At 46.9% G+C, this 26362-nt stretch overlaps 1 protein-coding gene across 1 annotated transcript in view; it reads right to left on the reverse strand.

Annotated features, from left to right (window-relative positions):
* Positions 1-431: 431 nt before the first annotated feature.
* Positions 432-26362, reverse strand: part of LOC140480882 (disintegrin and metalloproteinase domain-containing protein 12-like) — a 259186-nt gene continuing 233255 nt past the window's right edge. The window contains exons 20-24 of the mRNA XM_072576436.1: positions 15821-15903; positions 9809-9883; positions 7148-7222; positions 5359-5492; positions 432-450 (exon numbers count right to left, since the gene is read on the reverse strand). Coding sequence (XP_072432537.1) covers positions 432-450; positions 5359-5492; positions 7148-7222; positions 9809-9883; positions 15821-15903 — 386 coding nt within the window. The remainder of the gene's footprint in view (positions 451-5358; positions 5493-7147; positions 7223-9808; positions 9884-15820; positions 15904-26362) is intronic.

Raw genomic sequence — 26362 nt, forward strand, 5'->3', positions numbered from 1 at the left:
AAGGTGGTTTTCCAGGATAAGGGCATCACTGGCCAGGCCAGCATCTTTTGCCCATTCCTAATCGCCCAGTTTAAGAGGTAAGCACATAGCTGTGGGTCTGAAGTCACACGTAGGCCAGACCAGGAAAGGATAGTAGCTTCCTTCCCCAAAGGGCATTAGAGGACCAGATGGATTCTCCCCTCCCCCCAACAACTGGTTCATGGTCATCATCACCAGACTCTTGATTTCCAGATTTTGATTTTTTATTGAATTCATTCCATCATACACCATGGGGGACTTGAACCTGAATCCCCAGGATATTACCTGGGTTTCCTGGCCTAATAGCTGAGTGATAATACCACTAGGCCAGCACCTCCCCATTCAGCCTGTTTGATGTGTGAGGTTTCTTACCTGGACCCTCTGTAGTACTATGCTGAAGTTCATCTGTTGTTTCAGGCAATGCAGTTAAAGCTAAAGGAAAGAACAGAACACATTCTCAATACAAAAAAAAATTCTATTCAGATACTGCACTTTGAATTTTAGAGTTGCATGCTATTGCCTTGTCTTCATCTGTTCTCTACCCAAAAGTAGATCCATTTGGGGACATTGATTTCACACATCAGTGCAATCCCCAATCCTATAAGACTTTAAAAAATAGGAACAGGAATAGGCTATTCAGCCCGCCAAGCCTGCTCCCTCATTCAGTCAGATCATGGCTGATCTGAAATTCCTCATATTCACATTCCTGCCCTTTCCCCATAACCCTTGATTTCCAGATTGGTTATGAACCTATCTCTCTCAGATTTAAAAGTACTCTGCCTCCACAGCTCACTGTGGTCAGGAGTTCCAAAGACTCCCAACGCTCAGCTCAATCTAAACTGGAACCCCATCATTCTGAGATAATGCCCTCTGCTCCTCTACTTTCCCATCTCTGCAGCTTCCACACAATTCACCCTCTCACCCAACCTTGAGTCCTCTGCAAATGTGGAGATATTACATTTAGTTCCCTCATCACCATGAGTAGAACCTCTCACTAATCACCGCCTGCCACTTAAAAAAGATCCACTTATCCCTTTTCCCATTATCTCTCTGCCAACCAGACCTCTATCCATTCCAGTACACGACTCCTAATCCTTGCACTTTAATATTACACACTTAGCTGTTATGTGAAATCTGATTGAAAGGCCAAATAAACTATATCCACTGGGTCTCCCTTATCAACTCTACTAGTTACATCTTCAAAAACTTCCAGTAGATTTGTCAAGCATGATTTCTCTTACATAAGTCCTTGCTGACCTTTTCAAAAGGATCTAATTATTGCATTACATGGTGAAGTGTAGACTGGAAGACAAGTGTCCTTCCTTAAGTTTAGCACAGTTGTTTCCTATAGTGATTTTAAGAGGTCAGCCTCATACAATATGAGTTTCCTGACTGGGGCTGTTAATCTGATCTGATCAGACAGTCTGACTGATATAAAAAGGGTGAGTATCAGAGATACTGCCACTCTGGGGCCCGATTCTGAATGAGGCAGTAGTATCGTCAAGGATTGTTCATGTGTAAGTAATGGCCCCTGTAGAGTTAATTCAGTGGTGACAAGAGTAAAGCATGATCCTGAAGAAACTCACTCACAACATTAATCCTTGGGATGGCTTAAGCATTTCTTCGATCAGCCGTTATTTAGGAAGCTTGACTTGTTTGACCCTGCTGTCGACTGCTCTCAGGTTGTGGAGAGAATGTGTTACTTTTCTAAGCAAACAACATTGTGGCAGATGAAAAACTATGAGCCTCCTGGAGTTGCAGCTTTTTCTGTCATTAGGAGCCTAATTTTCCCTGAGGCACTTGATACTAAAACCTTGCAAGAACTAACTCACACATTAAGGAAGTCAGAAGTCACACAACACCAGGTATCACTCCTTCCTCCGGTGAGGTCCACCTTCACATCACCTGATGAAGGGGAAGCACTCTAAAAGCTTGTGATTTCAAATAATTGGACTGTAAACCTGGTGTTGTGTAACCTCTGACTTTATCCAGCCCAGTCTAATACCAGCACCTCCACAGTACGGCTGCAGTTAAAGAATATTATGACCCCATGCCACCGCTAATTCTGAGATGTTATGGCTTTTACTCACCAATTTGAGAACTGAGGGATCCATATTGTGGTTTTTGACTAGGTTAAGATGACTGGCAGAGCCTTTGAATTTGGTCTAACTTTTATTGAGGTACTTAGAGGCTGTCTGGATTAATGAGGTAACCATGTTAAAAGGCCTGCTAGCTGAAGTCCAACTGGACTTCAAACAGATGTGACAGCTGGCTGTATCATTGGATAGTGCAGCAAGGGCAGGATACCAGTCGCAAAGAATTGCCATGAAAGTATTGCCATTATTCCTGATGAAGGGCTTTTGCCTGAAACGTCAATTTAGAAGCTACTTGGATGCTGCCTGAACTGCTGTGCTCTTCCAGCACCACTAATCCAGAATTTGGTTTCCAGCATCTACAGTCATTGTTTTTACCATGGCCAAGTAAACCTCAGACTCAGTTAAAGGCAGCCCTTTTCAAGGATTCAATGTTAGAACATAGAACATAGAACATAGAACAATACAGCACAGAACAGGCCCTTCGGCCCACGATGTTGTGCCGAGTATTTGTCCGAGCTTAAGCACCTATCCATGTACCTATCCAATAACCACTTAAAGGTCACCAATGATTCTGACTCTCCCACTCCCACATGTTCTGAGTCATAGTTTCCAGAAAAGTAGTACTCAAACCTTTGATCCATGTACTGTTCCTAGTGTGACAGATAAAAGACAAGGAACCAATTCTGAATTTAAGTCAACAAACCCGACTTCATTTAACCCTTTCAGTACTAATACTCAATATAAAACATACATTTGTTGCAACATTTATGTCTTACTTCATCTAACCTCAAGTTTAACTCATTTCAGTAAACTTCATTTTACCTTTCTTTACTTAAATCATTTTGACCCTAACTTTAACTTTAACTGTGTAAGTTTGGCCCGAATCAAATACTACCCCGATTTGAGGGAAGTGGTCAATTTTGTTCTGTGGGGAGGTCTCACCTCGTGGCTTTGTTTTCACTGAAGAAACTTCAGGGCACATACTCTTCAAATGTTGGTCTCAAAGGCTTCTCCTGAGAAAGTCATTTGTTCTGCTAATGTATCACATTGTTTGATCCCAACCAATGGAGTTTATCAGCAAACAAGTCCCAAATGTTAACACCAAGTCATAAACAGCGTCATTGTCGACACCTGCTCAACATGGCCAGGTGTGCACAGTGTCCATTCATCAAATACTGGGACAAAGATGGAAAAACTGAGAAAACATCATACACTTTATGCTTATTGTTATGATCCACGGGGTCAGGGAGATTTAAATTGATCCTTACCATCCCTAAAGTCTGAGCAAATATTGAAATTTTTGGATGTAGGTTTGCTCGCTGAGCTGGAAGGTTCGTTTTCAGGTGTTTTTCACCATACTAGGTAACATCTTCAGTGAGCCACCAGACAAAGCACTGGTGGTGTAGCCCGCTTTCTATTTATTTGTTTGGGTTTCCTTGGGTTGGTGATGTCATTTCCTGTGGTGACATAATTTCCTATGGTAATGTCATTTCCTATTCTTTTTCACAGGGATCCAAGTCAACGTGTTTGTTGATACAGTTCCGGTTGGAATGGCATGTTTCTAGGAATTCTCGTGCGTTTCTCTGTTTGGCTTGTCTGAGGATGGATGTGTTGTCCCAGTCGAAGTGTATCCTTATCTGTATGTAAGGATACTAGGGAGAGAGGGTCATGTCTTTTTGAGACTAGTTGATGTTCATGTATCCTGGTGGCTAGTCATCTTCCTGTTTGTCCAATGTAGTGTTTGTTACAGTTCTTGCAGGATATTTTGTAAATGACATTAGTTTTGCTTGTTGTCTGTATAGGGTCTTTCAAGTTCATTAGCTGCTGTTTACTGTGTTGGTGGGTTTGTGGACGACCATGATGCCAAGGGGTCTGAGTAGTCTGGCAGTCATTTCCAAGCTACCTTTGATGTAGGGGGGAGTGGCTAGAGTTTCTGGACACATTTTGTCTGCTTGTTTGGGTTTGTTGCTGAGAAATCGGCAGACTATGTTCATTGGACATTTTGAAGGGTGTTTTTGAGGAACACACTGTACCCTAATTTACTGATGTGATAGAAAGCACAGAACAAGTTTCTCTACTAAATCTCAGAAAGGCAGAGATTGGTCAGGGATCGTCAGCACAGATTTGTTGCAAAGAGCTCCTCTCTGATTACGTTAATTTATGTTTTGTTAAGTTAAATAAATGCATCGATAGGACTAATACTGTTGATGTAGCTTTGAGAAATTAGGTATATTCTCCCTGGAGCAGAGAAGATTAAGAGGTGACCTTATTGAAGTTCGCAAAATTAACATCAATTTTGACAGAGTAAAGGAAGATATTCTGTTTCCATTAGTTGGTGTGTCAGTAATTAGGGGTCACAATTTCAAGACTCTCAGCAAGAGAGCTTGGAGTGAAATGAGGAGAAACGTTTGTATTCAGAGTTAAGATTTGGAATGCATTACCGAGGAGAGTGATGGAGGCGGATTCCTTAGGATGTTTCAAAAGGGAGCTGGATGTACATGTGAAAGGGATGAATTTGGAGGGCTATGCAGGCAGGCCTGGAGAATGGGACTAGTTGAGTAACTCTTTCGGGAGGAGAAAGTGAGGACTGCAGATGCTGGAGATCAGAGCTGAAAATGTGTTGCTGGAAAAGTGCAGCAGGTCAGGCAGCATCCAAGGAGCAGGAGAATCAACGTTTTGGCCATAAGCCCTTCTTCAGGAATGAGGAAAGTATGTCCAGCAGGCTAAGATAAAAGGTAGGGATGAGGGACTTGGGGGAGGGGCGTTGGAACTCTTTCGGGAACCAATACTGACATGATGGGCCAAATGCCCTCTGACTATTTTGTAAAATTCTATGTCAAAAGACCCACCAAGTTACACTATATTTATCCTTGATACCGATCCAGCTCCCTCAGAATGAACACAACCTCGGACACTCTTGTTTCTATCTGCAGCCAGGACTCCCTGATTGACCAGGTTAACAGCCCCAATCAGGGAACCTGTATCCTATGTGGTACACTTTGCTGCCCTCATTACAATCACTGCACTATGAACATACAGTTTACCAGAACCTCAGTAAGGCCTTTGACAAGGTCCCACTTGGAAGATTACTCCACAAGGTAAGAACCCAGTGTATCCAGGAGAAGATGACAAACTGTATCCAAAACTGGTTTACAAATAGGGAGAAAAGGGTGATGGTGGTGTGTTTGTGATCGGAAGGCCTGTGACCAGCAGTGTACCACTGGATTGAAGATGGGACACTTACTGTTTGTTACAGTCATTAGTGACTTGGCTGTGAATGTAGACGGTATCATGAGTAAGTTTGCAGATAACATACAAACTGGCGGGGTTGTTGATAGTGAGGAGGGTGGCCTCAGGCTGCAAGCTGGCATTAATCAGCTGGTAAATTGGGCAGAGTGATGGCAGATAGAACGTAATCCCGGTAAGTGTGAGGTGATGGATTTTGGGAGGTCTCATCACGGAAGGATTTACACATTAAATGGTAGGTCCTGAGAGAACATTAAGAAGGAAAGGGATACACACCCATAGATTCTCAAAGGAGATAGCACAGGTCGATAGGATGGTGAAGGAGACATACTGGATACTTCCCTTCATTAGCAGGAGCAGAGAATATAGGAGCAAGTTTTGCTGCAAATTTATCCAGCATTGGTGAGGGCACAGACTGAATACTGTGTGCAGGTCTATGGATGTATTGGAGAGGGGGTGGGGAGGAGATACACAAGGAGGTGGCCCCAGATGGAAAGATGGTTAGATACAGGATTGGAATTAGGCCAGTCGGCCATTTGGGTTTGCTCCATCATTGAATTATTGCTGTTACGGCTCAGTTAGAGAGAGAGAGAGAGAGAGAGAGACTGCAGAAGGCTGGGTTTGTTTACCCTGGAGCAGAATGGGCTCAGAGGGATCAGACTGAAATATACAAAATTATGAAAGGGGATAGAAAGGGTGGCTGTGAGAATCTATTCCCCACAACACACATATCTAAGACAATAGAGCAGAAGTTTAAGGTGTGGAGTAAGTGATTTAGAGGGGCTCGAAGGTTTGCTATTTTCACCCGGGGGGGGGGGGGGGGGGGGATAGCGTAGAAGTGTGGACCATGCTGACTGGGAGGGTGGTGGAGGCAGGAACTCCTACAACGTTCCAGAAGCTTCTAGACCAACACTTAAAATGCTGAGTCACAGGGGCAATGATCAAGTGCAGGTCAATGGGTTTAGTGTAGTAGGTTTGTTGGTCAGTGCAGACATGGTGGGCCGAAGGGCCTGTTTCTGGGGCCTGTGATTCGGAGAATTATTGTGTCTGTAATTATACTATAGCTTCAGGAAATAGATCTAAACTACTGGCATATAACTCAACTAACTAAAACTCAAATCCCATCCTAAACGTCCCCTTACACACACCCACAGACAAACAGGGAAAATAAATTATTGCTGGAGGTACAAACACTCCAAAGTTAGTTCAGGGGCAGTTATTTCTGAATCCTGATGGTGAGGTGACCATTCTCTGGATAGCCCAGCCCTTGGTGTTCAGATGCTTTTCTCTGGAAGCTTCCCCTGGTTTGTAAAAAGTACAGAGTGACTGATTCACTTACAAATATTTCTGAGTTGTTCATTCAAAAGTCACAGCTCACAACAGCTGCTGCAGTAACTGGTTTATATCAAGTTTAAACTGAGGCTTTTACTGCAGAGAACAGGCGGTTTCTGCTGGGGAGAACGACTGTCCAGCCCTCTGTGTCTTTTCTCTCTCTTTATGTCTGTTCCTTCTGTAAGTTGAGTCCAGTTCTAGCCTGTTCAATTATCTATAAACCATTCAACTTCATTTAGACAACTGCAAGTTGGAGGATACCACAGCTACAAAAACAATCACGTTCATGATCAGAATCAGATTCTTGCTCTGAAATTATGCAGATATCCTGGTAAATCCCTGTCTTTAAAAATAATTCTTTCTCATGACAGGCCACAGATGGTAAAGGCACAAAAATAAGAGACCTCTCCCTTGCATTATTACATTGAAGGGGTTACCTCAGGGAGATTTATTACCTGCTCTCTCTCTGGTGCTTTGCCCAGGCTCTGGTATGGTTCCTGTATTAGGCTCAGTTGTCTCAGGAGGACTAGCTGTGGAAAATAATGAACAGAAGTATCTTTAGTGAACGTACTAGGACATGCACACAAATACTCAGGGTTTGAGAGTTGTGTTGTGGAGAGAGGAGAAAGTGAGGACTGCAGATACAGGAGATCAGAGTCAAAGAGTATGGTCCTGGATATCTGGATTAGTAGTGCTGGAAGAGCACAGCAGGTCAGGCAGCATCCGAGGAGCAGCGAAATCGACGTTTTGGGCAAAAGCCCTTCATCAGGAATAAAGGCAGTGAGCCTGAAGCGTGGAGAGATAAGCTAGAGGAGGGTGGGGGTGGGGAGAAAGTAGCATAGAGTACAATGGGTGAGTGGGGGAGGGGATGAAGGTGATAGGTCAGGGAGGAGAGGGTGGAGTGGATAGGTGGAAATGGAGATAGGCAGGTAGGACAAGTCCGGACAAGTCATGTGGACAGTTACTGAGCTGGAAGTTTAGAACTAGGGTGAGTTGGGGGAAGGGGAAATGAGGAAACTGTTGAAGTCCACATTGATGCCATGGGGTTGAAGTGTTCCGAGGCGAAAGATGAGGCGTTCTTCCTCCAGGGATATATTTCCCTCCCCACCCCTTTCCACCTTCCGCAAAGACCGTTCCCTCTGTGACTACCTGGTCAGGTCCACACCCCCCCCCCCTACAACCCACCCTCCCATCCTGGCACTTTCCCCTGCCACCGCAGGAACTGTAAAACCTGTGCCCACACCTCCTCCCTCACCTCTATCCAAGGCCCTAAAGGAGCCTTCCATATCCATCAAAGTTTCACCTGCACATCCACCAATATCATTTATTGTATCCGTTGCTCCCGATGTGGTCTCCTCTACATTGGGGAGACTGGGCGCCTCCTAGCAGAGCGCTTTAGGGAACATCTCCGAGACACCCGCACCAATCAACTAAACCGCCCCGTGGCCCAACATTTCAACTCCCCCTCCCACTCTGCCGAGGACATGGAGGTCCTGGGCCTCCTTCACCGCCGCTCCCTCACCACCAGACGCCTGGAGGAAGAACGCCTCATCTTCCGCCTCGGAACACTTCAACCCCAGGGCATCAATGTGGACTTCAACAGCTTCCTCATTTCCCCTTCCCCCACCTCATCCTAGTTTCAAACTTCCAGCTCAGTTACTGTCTCCTTGACTTGTCCGACCTGCCTATCTTCTTTTCCACCTATCCACTCCACCCTCTCCTCCTTGACCTATCACCTTCATCCCCTCCCCAACTCACCTATTGTACTCTATGCTACTCTCTCCCCACCCCCACCCTCCTCTAGCTTATCTCTCCACGCTTCAGGCTCACTGCCTTTATTCCTGATGAAGGGCTTTTGCCCGAAACATCGATTTTACTGCTCCTTGGATGCTGCCTGACCTGCTGTGCTCTTCCAGCACCACTAATCCAGAATCTGGTTTCCAGCATCTGCAGTCATTGTTTTTACCGTGGTCCTGGATATGTCCTATCCCATAGGAATGTTCACCAGGATGATCCCCAGGGTACATGGATTGTCTTATCAGCAAAGGCTAAACAGGTTGGGACTGTACTCACTTGAGTTTAGAAAAATGGGAGGTGATTGTATTGAAACCTCGAGGATTCTTAAGGGGCTTTCAGGGTAAATGACACAAGCACGTTACTCCTCATGGAGGAGTCAGTCCAAGACCAGAAATATAGTCTCAGATTAAAGGGGCACCAACTTAAGGCTGAAATCAGGAGGAATGTCCTCTCTCAGAGGGCTGGGAGTCTCTGGAACTCCTTGCCAAGGACAGCTGTGGGGCAGGGGGTCCTTCTGTATATTGCAGGCTGAGATAAACAAGGAACGAGGGACACAGGGAAAATGCAGAAAGGTGGAAGTGAGGAATACTGGATCAGCCGTGATACCATTGAGGCGCCGAATGGCCTACTCCTCTTCCTATTTCTTATGGTCTTAGGACACACCAAGCAGACTTAGTGGAACAGAGATATACAGTCAGGAGAGAGTTCTAGAACATAGAACATTAGCCCTTCGGCACTTGATGTGGCACCACCTTGTGAAACCAATCTGAAGCACATCTATCCTATACGATTCCATTCTCGTCCATATACCTATCCAATGACCATTTAAATGCCCTTAAAGTTGGCGAGTCTACTGCTGTTGCAGGCAGGACATTCCATGCTCCTACTACTCTCCGAGAAAAGAAGCTACCTGCAGAGAACAGGCGGTTTCTGCTGGGGAGAACGACTGTCCAGCCCTCTGTGTCTTTTCTCTCTCTTTATGTCAGTTCCTTCTGTAAGTTGAGTCCAGTTCCAGTCTGTTCAATTAGCTGTGAACCAATCAACTTCATTTAAGGACAACTACATATTGTAGGAGAAAGTGAGGACTGCAGATGCTGGAGATCAGAGTTGAAAACTAGGATACCACAGCTACAAACTAAAATCACCTTCACAGTCTGAATCAGATTCTTGCTCTGAAATTATGCAGATATCCTGGTAAATCCTTGTTTTTGAAAATAATTCTTTCTCATGACAGGCCACAGATTGTAAAGGCACAAAAATAAGAGACCTCTCCCATTGCATTATTACATTGAAGGGGTTATCTCGGGGAGATTTATTACCTGCTCTCTCTCTGGTGCTTTGCCCAAGCTCTGGTATGGTTCCTGTATTAGGCTCAGTTGTCTCAGGAGGACTAGCTGTGGAAAATAATGAACAGAAGCATCTTTAGTGAACGTACTAGGACATGCACACAAATACTCAGGGTTCGAGAGTTGTGTTGTGGAGACAGGAGAAAGTGAGGACTGCAGATGCAGGAGATCAGAGTCAACCAGTGTGGTCCTGGATATCTGGATTAGTGGTGCTGGAAAAGCACAGTCAGTCAGGCAACCTCCTCAGATGCTGTTCCAGCACCACACTCTTCGAGAGGGGAGAAGAGGAAATGGCCATATGATATTATGAGTATCGTTAGATCCAGTTAATGTCCAGATCATATCCCACCAAGACAGGTGGGGGCATCTGAATTCAATTCAAATCCAAAACTAAATCTCAAAGTTGGCCACATTCATCCCAACCACAACTGGACTCCACACTCCAAGTTATTCTCCAGGCCTGAGGGGATGAGCTGTACTCTGCCATCAGACAGGCAATGCCAATTTCAACAATCATACTCATGGCTGTGGAGAACAAGATCAATTCGTTTTTTATTCAAATGGTTGCGAATCTTTGGAATGTTCTACACCAGAAAAAGTTTCGTCTTTGCATATTGTTATGAAGATGTGGGTGTACCTTTAAGAGAGTTAAAAGCAGCAGAACTACCGGACACAGCACCAAGTATTGTCAATAAGGCAACAATGTAACACTGGGTTGAACAACTTGAGTAGTTCGTTGCTCAGATGCTCTGAAGTATAAGACAGGGAAATTGAACAGCTGAGAGGAGAACTGCCACAGCCCAGCATGTAAACAGACTGCTTGAAAATAGCTCTCTCTTAAAAGTCCTTTTTCGTCAGAAACCTATAACGCAGAAATTCGTAACAAGGAGAAAAGTAGACACAGGAAGATGGGAAGACAAGAACCTACAGCTGCCTGGGTTTGAGATAAAAATCACACAACACCAGTTTGTAGTCTAACAGGTTTAATTGGAAGCACACTAGCTTTTGGAGCGACGCTCCTTCCTCAGGTGATAGCATGAAGGAGCGTCACTCTGAAAGCTAGTGTGCTTCCAATTAAACCTGTTGGACTACAACCTGGTGTTGTGTGATTTTTAACTTTGTACACCCCAGTCCAACACCGGCATCTCCAAATCATGGGTTTGAGATAAGAAGTGTGGTTTTTTTAAATCTTAATTGGGAGTTTTATTGGACTAATATTATAGAAAGGAAGTTAAAAGATAGATTAGAGAATTAAGTTTTATGTAGTGGTTAGTTAATTATTCTCTGTTCTACTTTAAGAAGTTGTTAATTTTTATTTTAAATAGTTCTTGGCCACTCAATTTTCACAGATTACTGCCAGGGATAAACCTTTTCTGTGTTGCTGGTTTACATTAACCAGGAGTGTTTACTCGGTGTCATGGAAGCTCAGGTCCATGATTTGAACTGATTTAAACAGGTTTGAATAGATTTGAGGGTGTGAAAAATCCCAGCAGATTTAAACACTTGCAGGTTAGTGTCCTAGATCTTTAAATAAAACACAGGTGAGACAATTTGGTTAATTTCGGTGACGTGTGGTTGATTAAATTAAAAGTGAGAGAAATGGCTCTTAAAATTGCTAAAGAGTTTCTGGGATTTGAAAATGATTCTCAAATTTGCCAAGAAAGTTTACAAGGAAAGGAAAAGGCCACACTTTTAGAATTAGCAAAGAGGTTAGATTTGGGTTTAACCGAGGACAAAGGTAAAGCTGAAATTGTAAAGGAATTAATTACTCAAACACTGAGGTATGTCAGATAAACAGCCAAGCACAGTAGAGGTTGAAAAATGTAAATTGCAATTGAGGAAAATGGAGTTAGAAGATAAACAAAGGGAGAGAGAGAGAGAGAGAGAAAGAAAGAAAGAGAGAATTTGAGTTGAGAAGTTGTGACTTAGTCAGCAAAGTCAAGTTAACAGGATGGAGATTAAAAGAGTATGTCACAACTCTGCCACATTTTGATAAGAAAGATGTTGAAGCTTTTTTAAAATTTCATTTGAAAAATTGACTAGGCAGTTGGAGTAGTTGAAAATTTCTGGGTAATGCTAGTTCAGACTAAACTGGTAGGCAGAGCTAGTGAGGTATTTACCGCATTGTCAGATTGTGTCGAGAGATTGTGAAGAGATGAAGCAGGCTATTTTGAGTGTTTATGAATTGGTATCAGACACATATAGGCAGCTGTTCAGAAGCATAAAGACGGAACCAGCTTAGACTCATACTGAGTTCGAAAGAATTAAACATAGTCACTTTGATTGATGGGTGCATGCTTTAAAAATAATTAGGACTTTTGAGGCTCTAAGGGAGATTATCCTGCTGGAAGAGTTTAAAAGTTCACTTCCAGAGATAATATGATTCATGTACAGAAACTTCAGGAAGTGAGAAGGGTTGCTGGTGCATCAGACAAGCTTCCAGCCAGAAATTTTGTCCTGTGAGGGATAGAAGTTGGGAGAAGGGGCAATCCTACACTACTAAACCAAGAGTAGAGAGCACTGGTAAGACTTTACCACAGGATAAAAAAAGAAGCCCAAGAAGGCAGAAGAAGGTGAAAGGCCTCAGGTGTTTCCACTGTGGGACATGTAAAGACACAGTGCTTGTTGTTAAAGAAGGGCATTGTGGGAAAAGATGTGGTAAAAGAAGCTAAGCCAGTGGCATTAGTGAAAGTAGTAAAGGAAACCCCAGGAAAAGTTGAGGAGCTGCAGGAGAATGCACAGCCTCGGCAGGGGCTGGGGATGGAGTTAGTACCTGATCTTTATAAAGAATTCACCTCTGTAGGTAAAGGTTACTCAGAAAGAACAGGGGGTGAAGGGCAAGAAGTTGCAATTTTGAAAGATACAGGATCTAACCAGTCACTGTTAGGAAGGGATGTGCAAATATGCTCTCTTTTTGATCTGTTACCTTAGAGTGTGGTAATTTGTGGGATAAATGAACACAAATTTAGTGTTCCCCAATGAAAGATCAGGTTGAAGTGCCAACTCCAGACTGGGGAAGTAACAGTGGGAGGGGTTGACAGAGTGTTACTTCCAGGAATCCAGTTTGTTCCTGGGAATGATCTGGCAGGATCCAAGACGGGAGTGACCCCCCCTTGTTGTGGAGAAGCCCAAAGAAGACCAAGACACTGAGGAGTTAAAACAGGAATCTCCTGGAATTTTCCCAGACTGTGTGGTAACCAGATCCCACTATCATAAGTCACAGCATGGAGTGAAAAGTAAAGAGAAAGATGAAGGAGCTGAGGTTCAGTTAGCGGACACCCTGTTTGATGTAATGATGCAGGAAAAACCTGAACAGGCAGAGGGTCAGACAGACGTGTTTACGCCTAGAAGGCTAAGAGACTTGCAACAGCAAGACTAGATGATAAAAGATATATATGTGGATGAGTACTCCAAAAAGGAGGCAGAGAATATTCCGGAGGGCTATTATCTGAAAGATAGAATCCTATGATGGAAATGGAGACCACGGCAGGTTAATGCAGAGGAGAAATGGACTGAAGTGCACCAGATTGTGTTACCGGGAGCATACAGACAGGAGGAGTTACGGGTAGTACATGAACTACCTGTAGGAGGTCACCTAGGGGTATGAAAGATTCAGGCTAAGGTACAGAAACATTTCTATTGGTCTGGAATGTACAAGGATGTGGTTAACTTTTGCCGTATGTGTCATACATACCAAATGGTAGGGAAGCCACAGGCAGTAATAAAACCAGCAGTTTTGTTACCAATTCCCATATTTGAAGAACCTTTCACATGGGTTATGATTGATTCTGTAGGTCCCCTCCCGGGAACTAAAACTGGGAACCAATACTTGTTCACCATAATGGATGTGTCTCCCAGATTTCCGGAGGCAATTCCATCACGGAGTATCAAGGCAAAAAGGGTGGTAGAGGAGTTAGTAGCTTTCTTCACACAGTATGGGCTACCCAGAAAGATTCAGTCAGACCAAGGGTCAGATTTTACTGCTAGACTGTTTAAGGGGGTTATGGATAGCTTAGGTATACAGCACTTTAAATCCAGTGGGCATCATCCTGAATCCCAGGGAGCTTTAGAAAGGTGACATCAGTCCCTGAAGACCATGCTGAGAGCGTACTGTCAGGATTACCTGAATAACTGGGATAAAGATACCCCATTCGTATTGTTTACCGTTAGAGATGCCCCAAATGAATCTACTCAGTTTACTCCGAGTTAATATTCAGGCATGAAGTGAGAGACCCTTTGAAATTAATTAAAGAAAAAATTGACAGGACCAAAGCTGGAGATCTCACACTTAGATTAGGTATTGGAGGTGAAGGAGAGATTAAATTGAGTAGGTGAGTTAGCTAAACAGCACCTAAAAAGGGCACACTGTAGAATGAAGCAGGTGACAGACAAAAACTCTGGGACTCGGACGTTTTCCTGAGGGAATAACATGTTAGTACTATTACCAATGATAGGAAATCCCTTCAAAGGCAGGTTTAGTGGTCCCTATCAAATTGAGAAAATGTATAGAGTCAGGTGAACTATTTAGTAAAGATGCCAGATAGGAAAACCTTTTACAGGTACATCACGTGAACATGTTGAAACCGTATTATATTGGAGAGAAAGAACTGGAGAAACAGGTGCTAGTTCCTGCCCTGCGGAGTGAGGAATAAATTCCAGATGATGTGGATTTTGATGTGCCTCAAAATAGATTTTAAAAAATGAAGAAGTCCTTGAGGAGTGGGATAGGTTAGTAAGCTATCTGTCTCAGGAGCATACAGTGCAGTGGAAAGGTTTGTTACTGCAGTATAAGGACATATGTAAGGATCAGATGGGGAGGAGTAATGCTATTGTACATGAAGTAGGTGTAGAGAATACTGCTCCAATGAAACAACACCCCTGTCGGCTTAATCCTTTCAAAGCCAGACAGGTCCAGATGGAAGTGAAGGCCATGCTCAACGAGGACATTGTCGAACCAAACCAGAGTGAGTGGAGTTCACTGATTGTCTTAGTTCCCAAACCAGATGGGACTCAACAATTCTGTGTGGAGTATTGGAAGGTCAACGCTGTTACAAAATCAGACTCATATCCAACTCCTCGATGGGAGGACTGTATCGAGAAAGTTGGACAAGTCAGTTCCATCACCAAGTTGGCATTAATGTGTGGTTACTGGCAGGTACCTGTATCAGGGACGGTGAAAGAAATGTCTGAGTTTGAAACCCCAAATGGGGTTTAAAGTGATGCCCTCTGGAAAGAACAATGCACCTGCCACATTCCAAAGACTCATGAACACAGCTGTGGCTGGGTTATCAAACTGTACTATACAAACTGTGTCTATTCAGACAACGTAGTGATCTTTAATAAGTCCTGGAAAGATCATTTGGTACAGTTAGCAGAGATCTTTGGAAAACTATGAGAAGCAAAACTGGTGATAAATTTAAATAAAATGGAATTTGTGAAAGCCGAGGTGATGTACTTGGGACATAACATCAGTTATGGAAGGTTGACCCCATGGAATGCAAAAATGAAGGCCATTGAGGAATTTCCACAACCAACCTCAAAGAAAGAGGTGCTTCCTTTCTTAGGACTCAGCAGATTCTCTCGGAAGTTTGTTCCAACCTTCAGCAGTGTAATGGCACCATTACCCGATTTGCTGAAGAAGAACACAATGTTTCGGTGGACAGAACCATGCCAGGAAGCATTCCAACATTTGAAATCAATATTAACCACCAAACCAGTTTTAGCGACACCAAACTTTTCAAAACCTTTTAAAGTCGCCATTGATGGTCGTGACATAGGAGTTGGAGCTGTACTCCTCCAGGAAGGTGAGGATGGGACTGAACTGCCAGCTGGTTACTTTTCGAAGAAGATCAATGTCCACCAGAGGGAATACTCCACAATCGAAAAGGAATTATTGAGTTTGGTCCTGGCCTTACTGCAACTTAATGTGTATGTCACGAACAAGGTGTCAGAGATGATTGTGTACACGGATCACAATCCGCTTACATTCTTAGAACGTTTTAAAGACCGCTTGAAAATAACTCTCTTAGAAGTACCTTTTCGATCAGTAACCTGGAACGCAAAAATTCCTAACAAGGAGAAAAGAAGACACAAGAAGATCCAAAGACAAAAACCTACAGCTGCGTGGTTTTGAGATAAGAAGTGTTGTTTTTTGTAAATTTTAATTGGGAGTTTTATCGGACTAGTATTAGAAGGTAAGAGATAGGTTGGAGAAAGAAATTGTAAATAGTGGTTAGTTAATTATTCTCTGTTATACTTGTTAATTTTTACTTTAAATCATTCTTGGCCATTCGATATTTACAGATTTCTGCGTGGGATAAGTCTTTTCTGTGTTGCTGTTTTTAAATTGAGCAGGAGGGTTTACCCTGTGCCATAACAATGTCTCAGGTGGAGGTTGAAGTTTTGTTTAACATCAGTGGTGTGAAGGCTTACATGCCTTGTGTGGATAAAAGTGAATTGTTCGATCAGAGATGATAGTGTGAGATGGAATAGCAGACTCGATGTTGTAGATTACCTGTTCCTGTTCCCATTTCCTAGCCCCCTTATTCTACTGTCCCCTCCCAATACTACACTGCTGTTCCTTCCCCTCCCTGTACCAAGGCACTGTGGTCAGTTTGTTTCCCCTCTCATTGTGGGGGATGCTGGTGTAGATAGCTGACACGTCCATGGGGACGAGGAACGTTCCAGGTTCGACTGGTTCGTAGGTGCTGAGTTTCTGTAAGAAACCCGTAGTGTCACGACAGAAGCTGGGGCTCCCCTGAACAATGGGATTCAAAATGCCTTCAACACAGCCAGAGAGATTGTCACACAGAGTCCCATTGCCTGGTACGATGGGACATCCTGGTGGGTTGGATTTGTGTATTGTCGGAAGACAGTAGAGGTCGCCTACACGAGAAGTATGTGGGATGAGAGGGCTCGTAGGGAACCCTGAAGGACTGGATCGAAAGTTCTTATCAATGTGTTTAGTTCATGGGTGTGTTCATTGGTCGGATCAGCTGGACCCCTTCACAGTCACACACACACACACGGTACACTCTTTCTCACAGACACTCACACCCCCCACCCCAGACACACACACACACATATGTACACTCTTTCTCACAGACACTCACACCCCCCACCCCAGACACACACACACACATGTACACTCTCTCTCACAGACACTCACACCCCCCACCCCAGACACACACACACACATGTACACTCTTTCTCACAGACACTCACACCCCCCAACCCAGACACACACACACACATATGTACACTCTTTCTCACAGACACTCACACCCCCCACCCCAGACACACACACACACATGTACACTCTCTCTCACAGACACTCACACCCCCCACCCCAGACACACACACACACATATGTACACTCTTTCTCACAGACACTCACACCCCCCACCCCAGACACACACACACACATGTACACTCTCTCTCACAGACACTCACACCCCCCACCCCAGACACACACACACATATACACTCTCTCTCACAGACACTCACACCCCCCACCCCAGACACACACACACACATGTACACTCTTTCTCACAGACACTCACACCCCCCACCCCAGACACACACACACACATATGTACACTCTTTCTCACAGACACTCACACCCCCCACCCCAGACACACACACACACATGTACACTCTCTCTCACAGACACTCACCCCCCCCACCCCAGACACACACACACATATACACTCTCTCTCACAGACACTCACACCCCCCACCCCAGACACACACACACACATGTACACTCTTTCTCACAGACACTCACACCCCCCACCCCAGACACACACACACACATATGTACACTCTTTCTCACAGACACTCACACCCCCCACCCCAGACACACACACACACATGTACACTCTCTCTCACAGACACTCACACCCCCCACCCCAGACACACACACACATATACACTCTTTCTCACAGACACTCACACCCCCCACCCCAGACACACACACACATATACACTCTCTCTCACAGACAATCACACCTCACACCCCAGACACACACACACATATACACTCTCTCACACAGACAATCACACCCCCCACCCCAGACACACACACTCATATACACTCTCTCACACAGACACTCACTCTCCCCACCCCAGACACACACACATATATACACTCTCTCTCACAGACACTCAAACTCCCCCACCCCACACACACACACACACACACACACACATGTACACTCGCTCTCACAGACACTCACACCCCCCACCCCAGACACACACACACACACGCACTCTCGCTCACAGACAAACACACCCCCCACCCCAGAAACACACACACACACGCACACTCTCTCTCACAGACACTCACACCCCCCACCCCAGACATACACACACATATACACTCTCTCTCACAGACACTCACACTCCCCACCCCAGACACACACACACATATACACTCTCTCTCACAGACACTCACACCCCCCCCACCCCAGACACACACACACACGCACACTCTCTCTCACAATCACACCCCCCACCCCAGATATACACACACATATACACTCTCTCTCACAGACACTCACACCCCCCACCCCAGACATACACACAGATATACACTCTCTCTCACAGACACTCACACCCCCCCACCCCAGACACACACACACACACACGCACACTCTCTCTCACAGACAATCACACCCCCCACCCCAGACATACACACACACGTACACTCTCTCTCACAGACACACACACCCCCCACCTCAGACACACACACACACACATATACACTCTCTCTCACAGACACTCACACCCCCCCACCCCAGAAACACACACACACGCACACTCTCTCTCACAGACAATCACACCCCCCACCCCAGAAACACACACACACGTACACTCTCTCTCACAGACACACACACCCCCCACCTCAGACACACACACACACATATAACTCTCCCTCACAGACACTCACACCCCCCACCCCAGACACACACACACATATACACTCTCTCACAGACACTCACACCCCCACCCCAGACACACACACACATATACACTCTCTCTCACAGACACTCACACCCTCCACCCCAGACACACAACACACACATATAACTCTCCCTCACAGACACACCCCCCACCCCAGACACACACACATATATACACTGTTTCTCGCAGACATTCACACGCCCCACCCCAGACACACACACACACACACACACACACACTCTCTCTCACAGACGCTCACACGCCCCACCCAAGACACAAACACATATACACTCTCTCGCAGACACACACACACATGTACACTCTCTCACAGACACTCACATCCCCCACCCCAGACACACACACACATATACACTCTCTCAAAGACACTCACACCCTCCACCCCAGACACACACACACACATATACACTCTCTCACAGAGACTCACACCCCCCACCCCAGACACACACACACATATACACTCTGTCTCACAGACACTCACACCCCCTACCCCAGACACACAACACACACGTATACACTCTCTCTCACAGACACACCCCCCACCCCAGACACACACACACGTACACTCTCTCTCACAGACACTCACACCCCGCACCCCAGACACACACACACATATACAATCTCTCTCACAGACACTCACACCCTCCACCCCAGACACACACACACATATACACTCACTCTCACAGACACTCACAGCCCCCACCACAGACACACACACATGCACACTCTCTCTCACAGATATTCACATCCCCCCACCCCAGACACATAACATACACACTTGTACACTCTCTCTCACAGACACTCACACCACCCAGCCCAGACACACACACACACACATATACACTCACTCTCACAGACACTCACACGCCCCACCCCAGACACACACACACACATATACACTCACCCTCACAGACACTCACACGCCCCACCCCAGACACACACACACACACTCATATATACACTCTCTCTCACAGACACTCACATCCCCCACCACAGACACACACACACACACACACACACTTGTACACTCTCTCTCACAGACACTCACACCACCCAGCCCAGACACACACACACATATACAATCACTCTCACAGACACTCACACCCCCCCACCCCAGACACATAAAACACAAACTTGTACACTCTCTCTTACAGACACTCACACCACCCCAGACACACACACACGTGCACTCTCTCTCACAGACACTTACACCCCCCACCCCAGACACACACACACATATACACTCTGTCTCACAGACACTCACACCACCTAGCCTAGACACACACACACATATACACTCACTCTCACAGACACTCACACCCCCCAGCACAGACACATACACACACGTACACTCTCTCTCATAGATACTTACACCCCCCATCACAGACACACACACACGCATATACACTCTCTCTCACAGACACTCACACGCCCCACTCCAGACACATACACACACACACATATACACACTCTCACAGAGGCTCACACCCCCCACCTCAGACACACACACACGTTCACTCTCTCTCTCACAGGCAATCACACTCCCCACCCCTGACACACACACACATATACTCTCTCTCTCACAGGCACACACACCCACCACCCCAGACACACACACAGATATACACTCTGTCTCACAGACACTCACACCCTCCACCCCAGACACACAACACACACATATACACTCTCTCTCACAGACACACCCCCCACCCCAGACACACACACACGTACACTCTCTCTCACAGACACTCACACCCCCCACCCCAGACACACACACACTTGTTCACTCTCTCTCACAGACACTCACACCACCCAGCCCAGACACACACACACACACACACACACACATATACACTCACACTCACAGACACTCACACACCCCACCCCAGACACACACACATAAACACTCTCTCACAGACACTCACACGCTTCACCCCAGACACACACACACACATAAACACTCTCTCTCACAGACACTCACACACCCCAACCCAGACACACACACATATACACTCTCTCTCACAGACACTCACACCCCCACCCCAGACACACACACACATATACACTCTCTCTCACAGAGACTCACACCCCCCACCCCAGACACACACACACACACATACACACTCTCTCTCACAGACACTCACACCCCCCACCCCAGACACACACACACATATATACACTCTCTCTCACAGACACTGACACCCCCCACCCCAGACACACACACACATGTACACTCTGCCTCACAGACACTCACACCCTCCACCCCAGACACACAACACACACATATACACTCTCTCACAGAGACTCACACGCCCCACCCCAGACACACACACACGTACACTCTCTCTCACAGACAGTCACACCCCCCACCCCAGATACACACACAGACATATACACTCTCTCTCACAGAGACTCACACCCCCCACCCCAGATACACACACAGAGATATACACTCTCTCTCACAGACACTCACACCCCCCACCCCAGACACACACACACATATACACTCACTCTCACAGACACTCACACCCCCCAGCACAGACACACACGCACACGTACACTCTCTCACAGACACTTACACCCCCCATCACAGACACACACACACACACGCATATACACTCTCTCTCACAGACACTCACACCCCCCACCCCAGACACACACACACATATATACACTCTCTCTCACAGACACTGACACCCCCCACCCCAGACACACACACACATGTACACTCTGCCTCACAGACACTCACACCCTCCACCCCAGACACACAACACACACATATACACTCTCTCACAGAGACTCACACGCCCCACCCCAGACACACACACACGTACACTCTCTCTCACAGACAGTCACACCCCCCACCCCAGATACACACACAGACATATACACTCTCTCTCACAGACACTTACACCCCCCATCACAGACACACACACACACACGCATATACACTCTCTCTCACAGACACTCACACGCCCCACCCCAGACACACACACACGTACACTGTCTCTCACAGACACTCACACCCCCCACCCGAGACACACACACATATACACTCTGTCTCACAAGACACTCACACCCTCCACCCCAGACACACAACACACATATACACTGTTTCTCGCAGACATTCACACCCCCCACCCCAGACACATAACAAACAAACTTGTACACTCTCTCTCACAGACACTCACACCACCCAGCCAGGACACACACACACACACATATACACTCACTCTCACAGACACTCACACACCCCAACCCAGACACACACACATAAACACTCTCTCTCACAGACACTCACACGCCCCACCCCAGACACACACACACATATACACTCTCTCTCAAAGGCACTCACACCCCCCACCCCAGCCACACACACACACACACATATACACTCTCTCACAGAGACTCACACCCCCCACCCCAGACACACACACAGATATACACTCTGTCTCACAGACACTCACACCCCCCACCCCAGACACACACACACGTTCACTCTCTCTCACAGACAATCACACCCTCCACCCCAGACACACAACACACACATATACACTGTTTCTCGCAGACATTCATGCGCCCCACCCCAGACACACACACACACATATACAATGTCTCTCACAGACAATCACATCCCCCACCACAGACACACACACACACACACACACTTGTACACTCTCTCTCACAGACACTCACACCACCCAGCACAGACACACACACACACGTACACTCTCTCTCACAGACACTTACACCCCCCATCACAGACACACACACACACACACACATATACACACTCTCACAGAGGCTCACACCCCCCACGCCAGACACACACACACGTTCACTCTCTCTCACAGACAATCACACCCCCACCCCAGACACACACACACACACATATACACTGTTTCTCGCAGACATTCATACGCCCCACCCCAGACACACACACACACATATACACTCTCTCTCACAGACACTCACATCCCCCACCACAGACACACACACACACACACTTGTACACTCTCTCTCACAGACACTCACACCACCCAGCCCAGACACACACACACATATACAATCACTCTCACAGACACTCACACCCCCCCACCCCAGACACACACAAACACACGTATACACTCTCTCTCACAGACACTCACATCCCCCACCACAGACACACACACACACACACTTGTACACTCTCTCTCACAGACACTCACACCCCCCCACCCCAGACACACACACACATGTACACTCTCTCTCATAGACACTCACACCCCCCACCACAGACACACACACACATATACACTGTTTCTCGCAGACATTCACGCCCCCTACCCCAGACACACACACACAGATATACACTCTGTCTCACAGACACTCACACCACTCAGCCCAGACACACAACACACATATATACACTCTCTCTCACAGACACTCACACACCCCACCCCAGACACACACACACATATATACTCTCTCTCACAGACACTCACACCCCCCCACCCCAGACACACACACACACATATACACTCTCTCTCACAGACATTCACGCCCCCACCCCAGATACACACACACAGATATACACTCTGTCTCACAGACACTCACACCCCCCACCCCAGACACACACACACACATATACACTCTCTCTCACAGACACTCACACCCCCCACCCCAGACACATACACACACAGATATACACTCTGTCTCACAGACACTCACACCACCCAGCCAGGACACACACACACACACACACATATACACTCACTCTCACAGACACTCACACACCCCAACCCAGACACACACACATAAACACTCTCTCTCACAGACACTCACACGCCCCACCCCAGACACACACACACATATACACTCTCTCTCAAAGGCACTCACGCTCCCACCCCAGACACACACACACACACACACACATATACACTCTGTCTCACAGACACTCACACCCCCCCCACCCCAGACACACACACACACGTTCACTCTCTCTCACAGACAATCACACCTTCCACCCCCAGACACACAACACACACATATACACTGTCTCTCACAGACAATCACATCCCCCACCACAGGACACACACACACACACACACACTTGTACACTCTCTCTCACAGACACTCACACCACCCAGCACAGACACACACACACACGTACACTCTCTCTCACAGACACTTACACCCCCCATCACAGACACACACACACACACGCATATACACTCTCCCTCACAGGACACTCACACGCCCCACCCCAGACACACACACACACACATATACACTGTTTCTCGCAGACATTCATACGCCCCACCCCAGACACACACACACACATATACACTCTCTCTCACAGACAATCACACCCCCCACCCCAGACACACACACACTTGTACACTCTCTCTCACAGACACTCACACCACCCAGCCCAGGACACACACACACATATACAATCACTCTCACAGACACTCACACCCCCCAACCCCAGAGACACACACACATATACACTCTTTCTCACAGACACTCACACCCCCCACCCAGACACACACACACATATACACTCACTCTCACAGACACTCAAACCAACCAGCCCAGACACACACACACACATATACAATCTCTCTCACAGACACTCACACCCTCCACCGCAGACACACACACACACGTACACTCTGTCTCACAGACACTCACACCACCCAGCCCAGACACACACACACATATACACTCGCTCTCACAGACACTCACACCACCCAGCCAAGACACACACACACATATACACTCACTCTCACAGACACTCACAACCCCCAGCACAGACACACACACACACGTACACTCTCTCTCACAGACACTCACACCCCCCACCCCAGACACACACACACATATACACTGTTTCTCGCAGACATTCACACCCCACACCCCAGACACACACACACATATACAATCTCTCTCACAGACACTCACACCCCGCACCACAGACACACACACACGTACACTCTCTCTCACAGACACTCACACACCCCACCCCAGACACACACACACACATATACACTCTCTCTCACAGAGACTCACACGCCCCACCCCAGACACACACACACACACATATATACACTCTCTCTCACAGACACTCACACCCCCCACCCCAGACACACACACATATACAATCACTCTCACAGACACTCACACCCCCCAACCCCAGACACACACACACACATATACAATCTCTCCCACAGACACTCACACCCTCGACCCCAGACACACACACACATATACACTCTCTCTCACAGACACTCACACACCCCACCCCAGACACACACACACACGTACACTCTCTCTCACAGACACTCACACGCCCCACCCCAGACACACACACACACACATATACACACTCTCACAGAGGCTCACACCCCCCACCCCAGACACACACATACGTACACTCTGTCTCACAGACACTCACACCCTCCACCCCAGACACACACACACACATATACACTCTCTCTCACAGACACTCACACCCCCCACCCCAGACACACACACACATATACATTCTCTCTCACAGACACTCACACCCCCCACCCCAGACACATAACACACACACTTGTACACTCTCTCTCACAGACACTCACACCACCCACCCCAGACACACACACACATACACTCTCTCTCACAGACTCACCCCCCACCCCAGACACACACACACACACACATATACACTCTCTCTCACAGGCACTCACACCCCCGACCCCAGACACACACACACACATATACACTCTCTCTCACAGACTCACCCCCCACCCCAGACACACACACACATATACACTCTCTCACAGAGACTCACACCTCCCACCCTAGACACACACACATATACACTCTCTCTCACAGACGCTCACACCCCCACCCCAGACACACACACACACATATACACTCTCTCTCACAGACACTCACACCCCCCTACCCCAGACACACACAAACACACGTATACACTCTCTCTCACAGACACTCACACCCCCCACCCCAGACACACACACACACATATACACTATCTCTCACAGACACTCACACCCCCCACCCCAGACACACACACACACACGTACACTCTGTCTCACAGACACTCACACCCCCCACCCCAGACACACACACACACATATACACTATCTCTCACATACACTCACCCCCCCACCCCAGACACACACACACACGTACACTCTCTCTCATAGACACTCACACCCCCCACCCCAGACACACACACACATATACACTCTCTCTCACAGACACTCACACACCCCACCCCAGACACACACACACATATATACACTCTCTCTCACAGACACTCACACCCTCCACCCCAGACACACACACACATATATACTCTCTCTCACAGACACTCACACACCCCACCCCAGACACACACACACATATATACACTCTCTCTCACAGACACTGACACCCCCCACCCCAGACACACACACACATGTACACTGTGCCTCACAGACACTCACACCCTCCACCCCAGACACACAACACACACATATACACTCTCTCTCACAGAGACTCACACGCCCC

Source organism: Chiloscyllium punctatum, chromosome 1 (genome assembly GCF_047496795.1).
Source record: "Chiloscyllium punctatum isolate Juve2018m chromosome 1, sChiPun1.3, whole genome shotgun sequence".
Classification (NCBI taxonomy): Eukaryota; Metazoa; Chordata; class Chondrichthyes; order Orectolobiformes; family Hemiscylliidae; genus Chiloscyllium; species Chiloscyllium punctatum.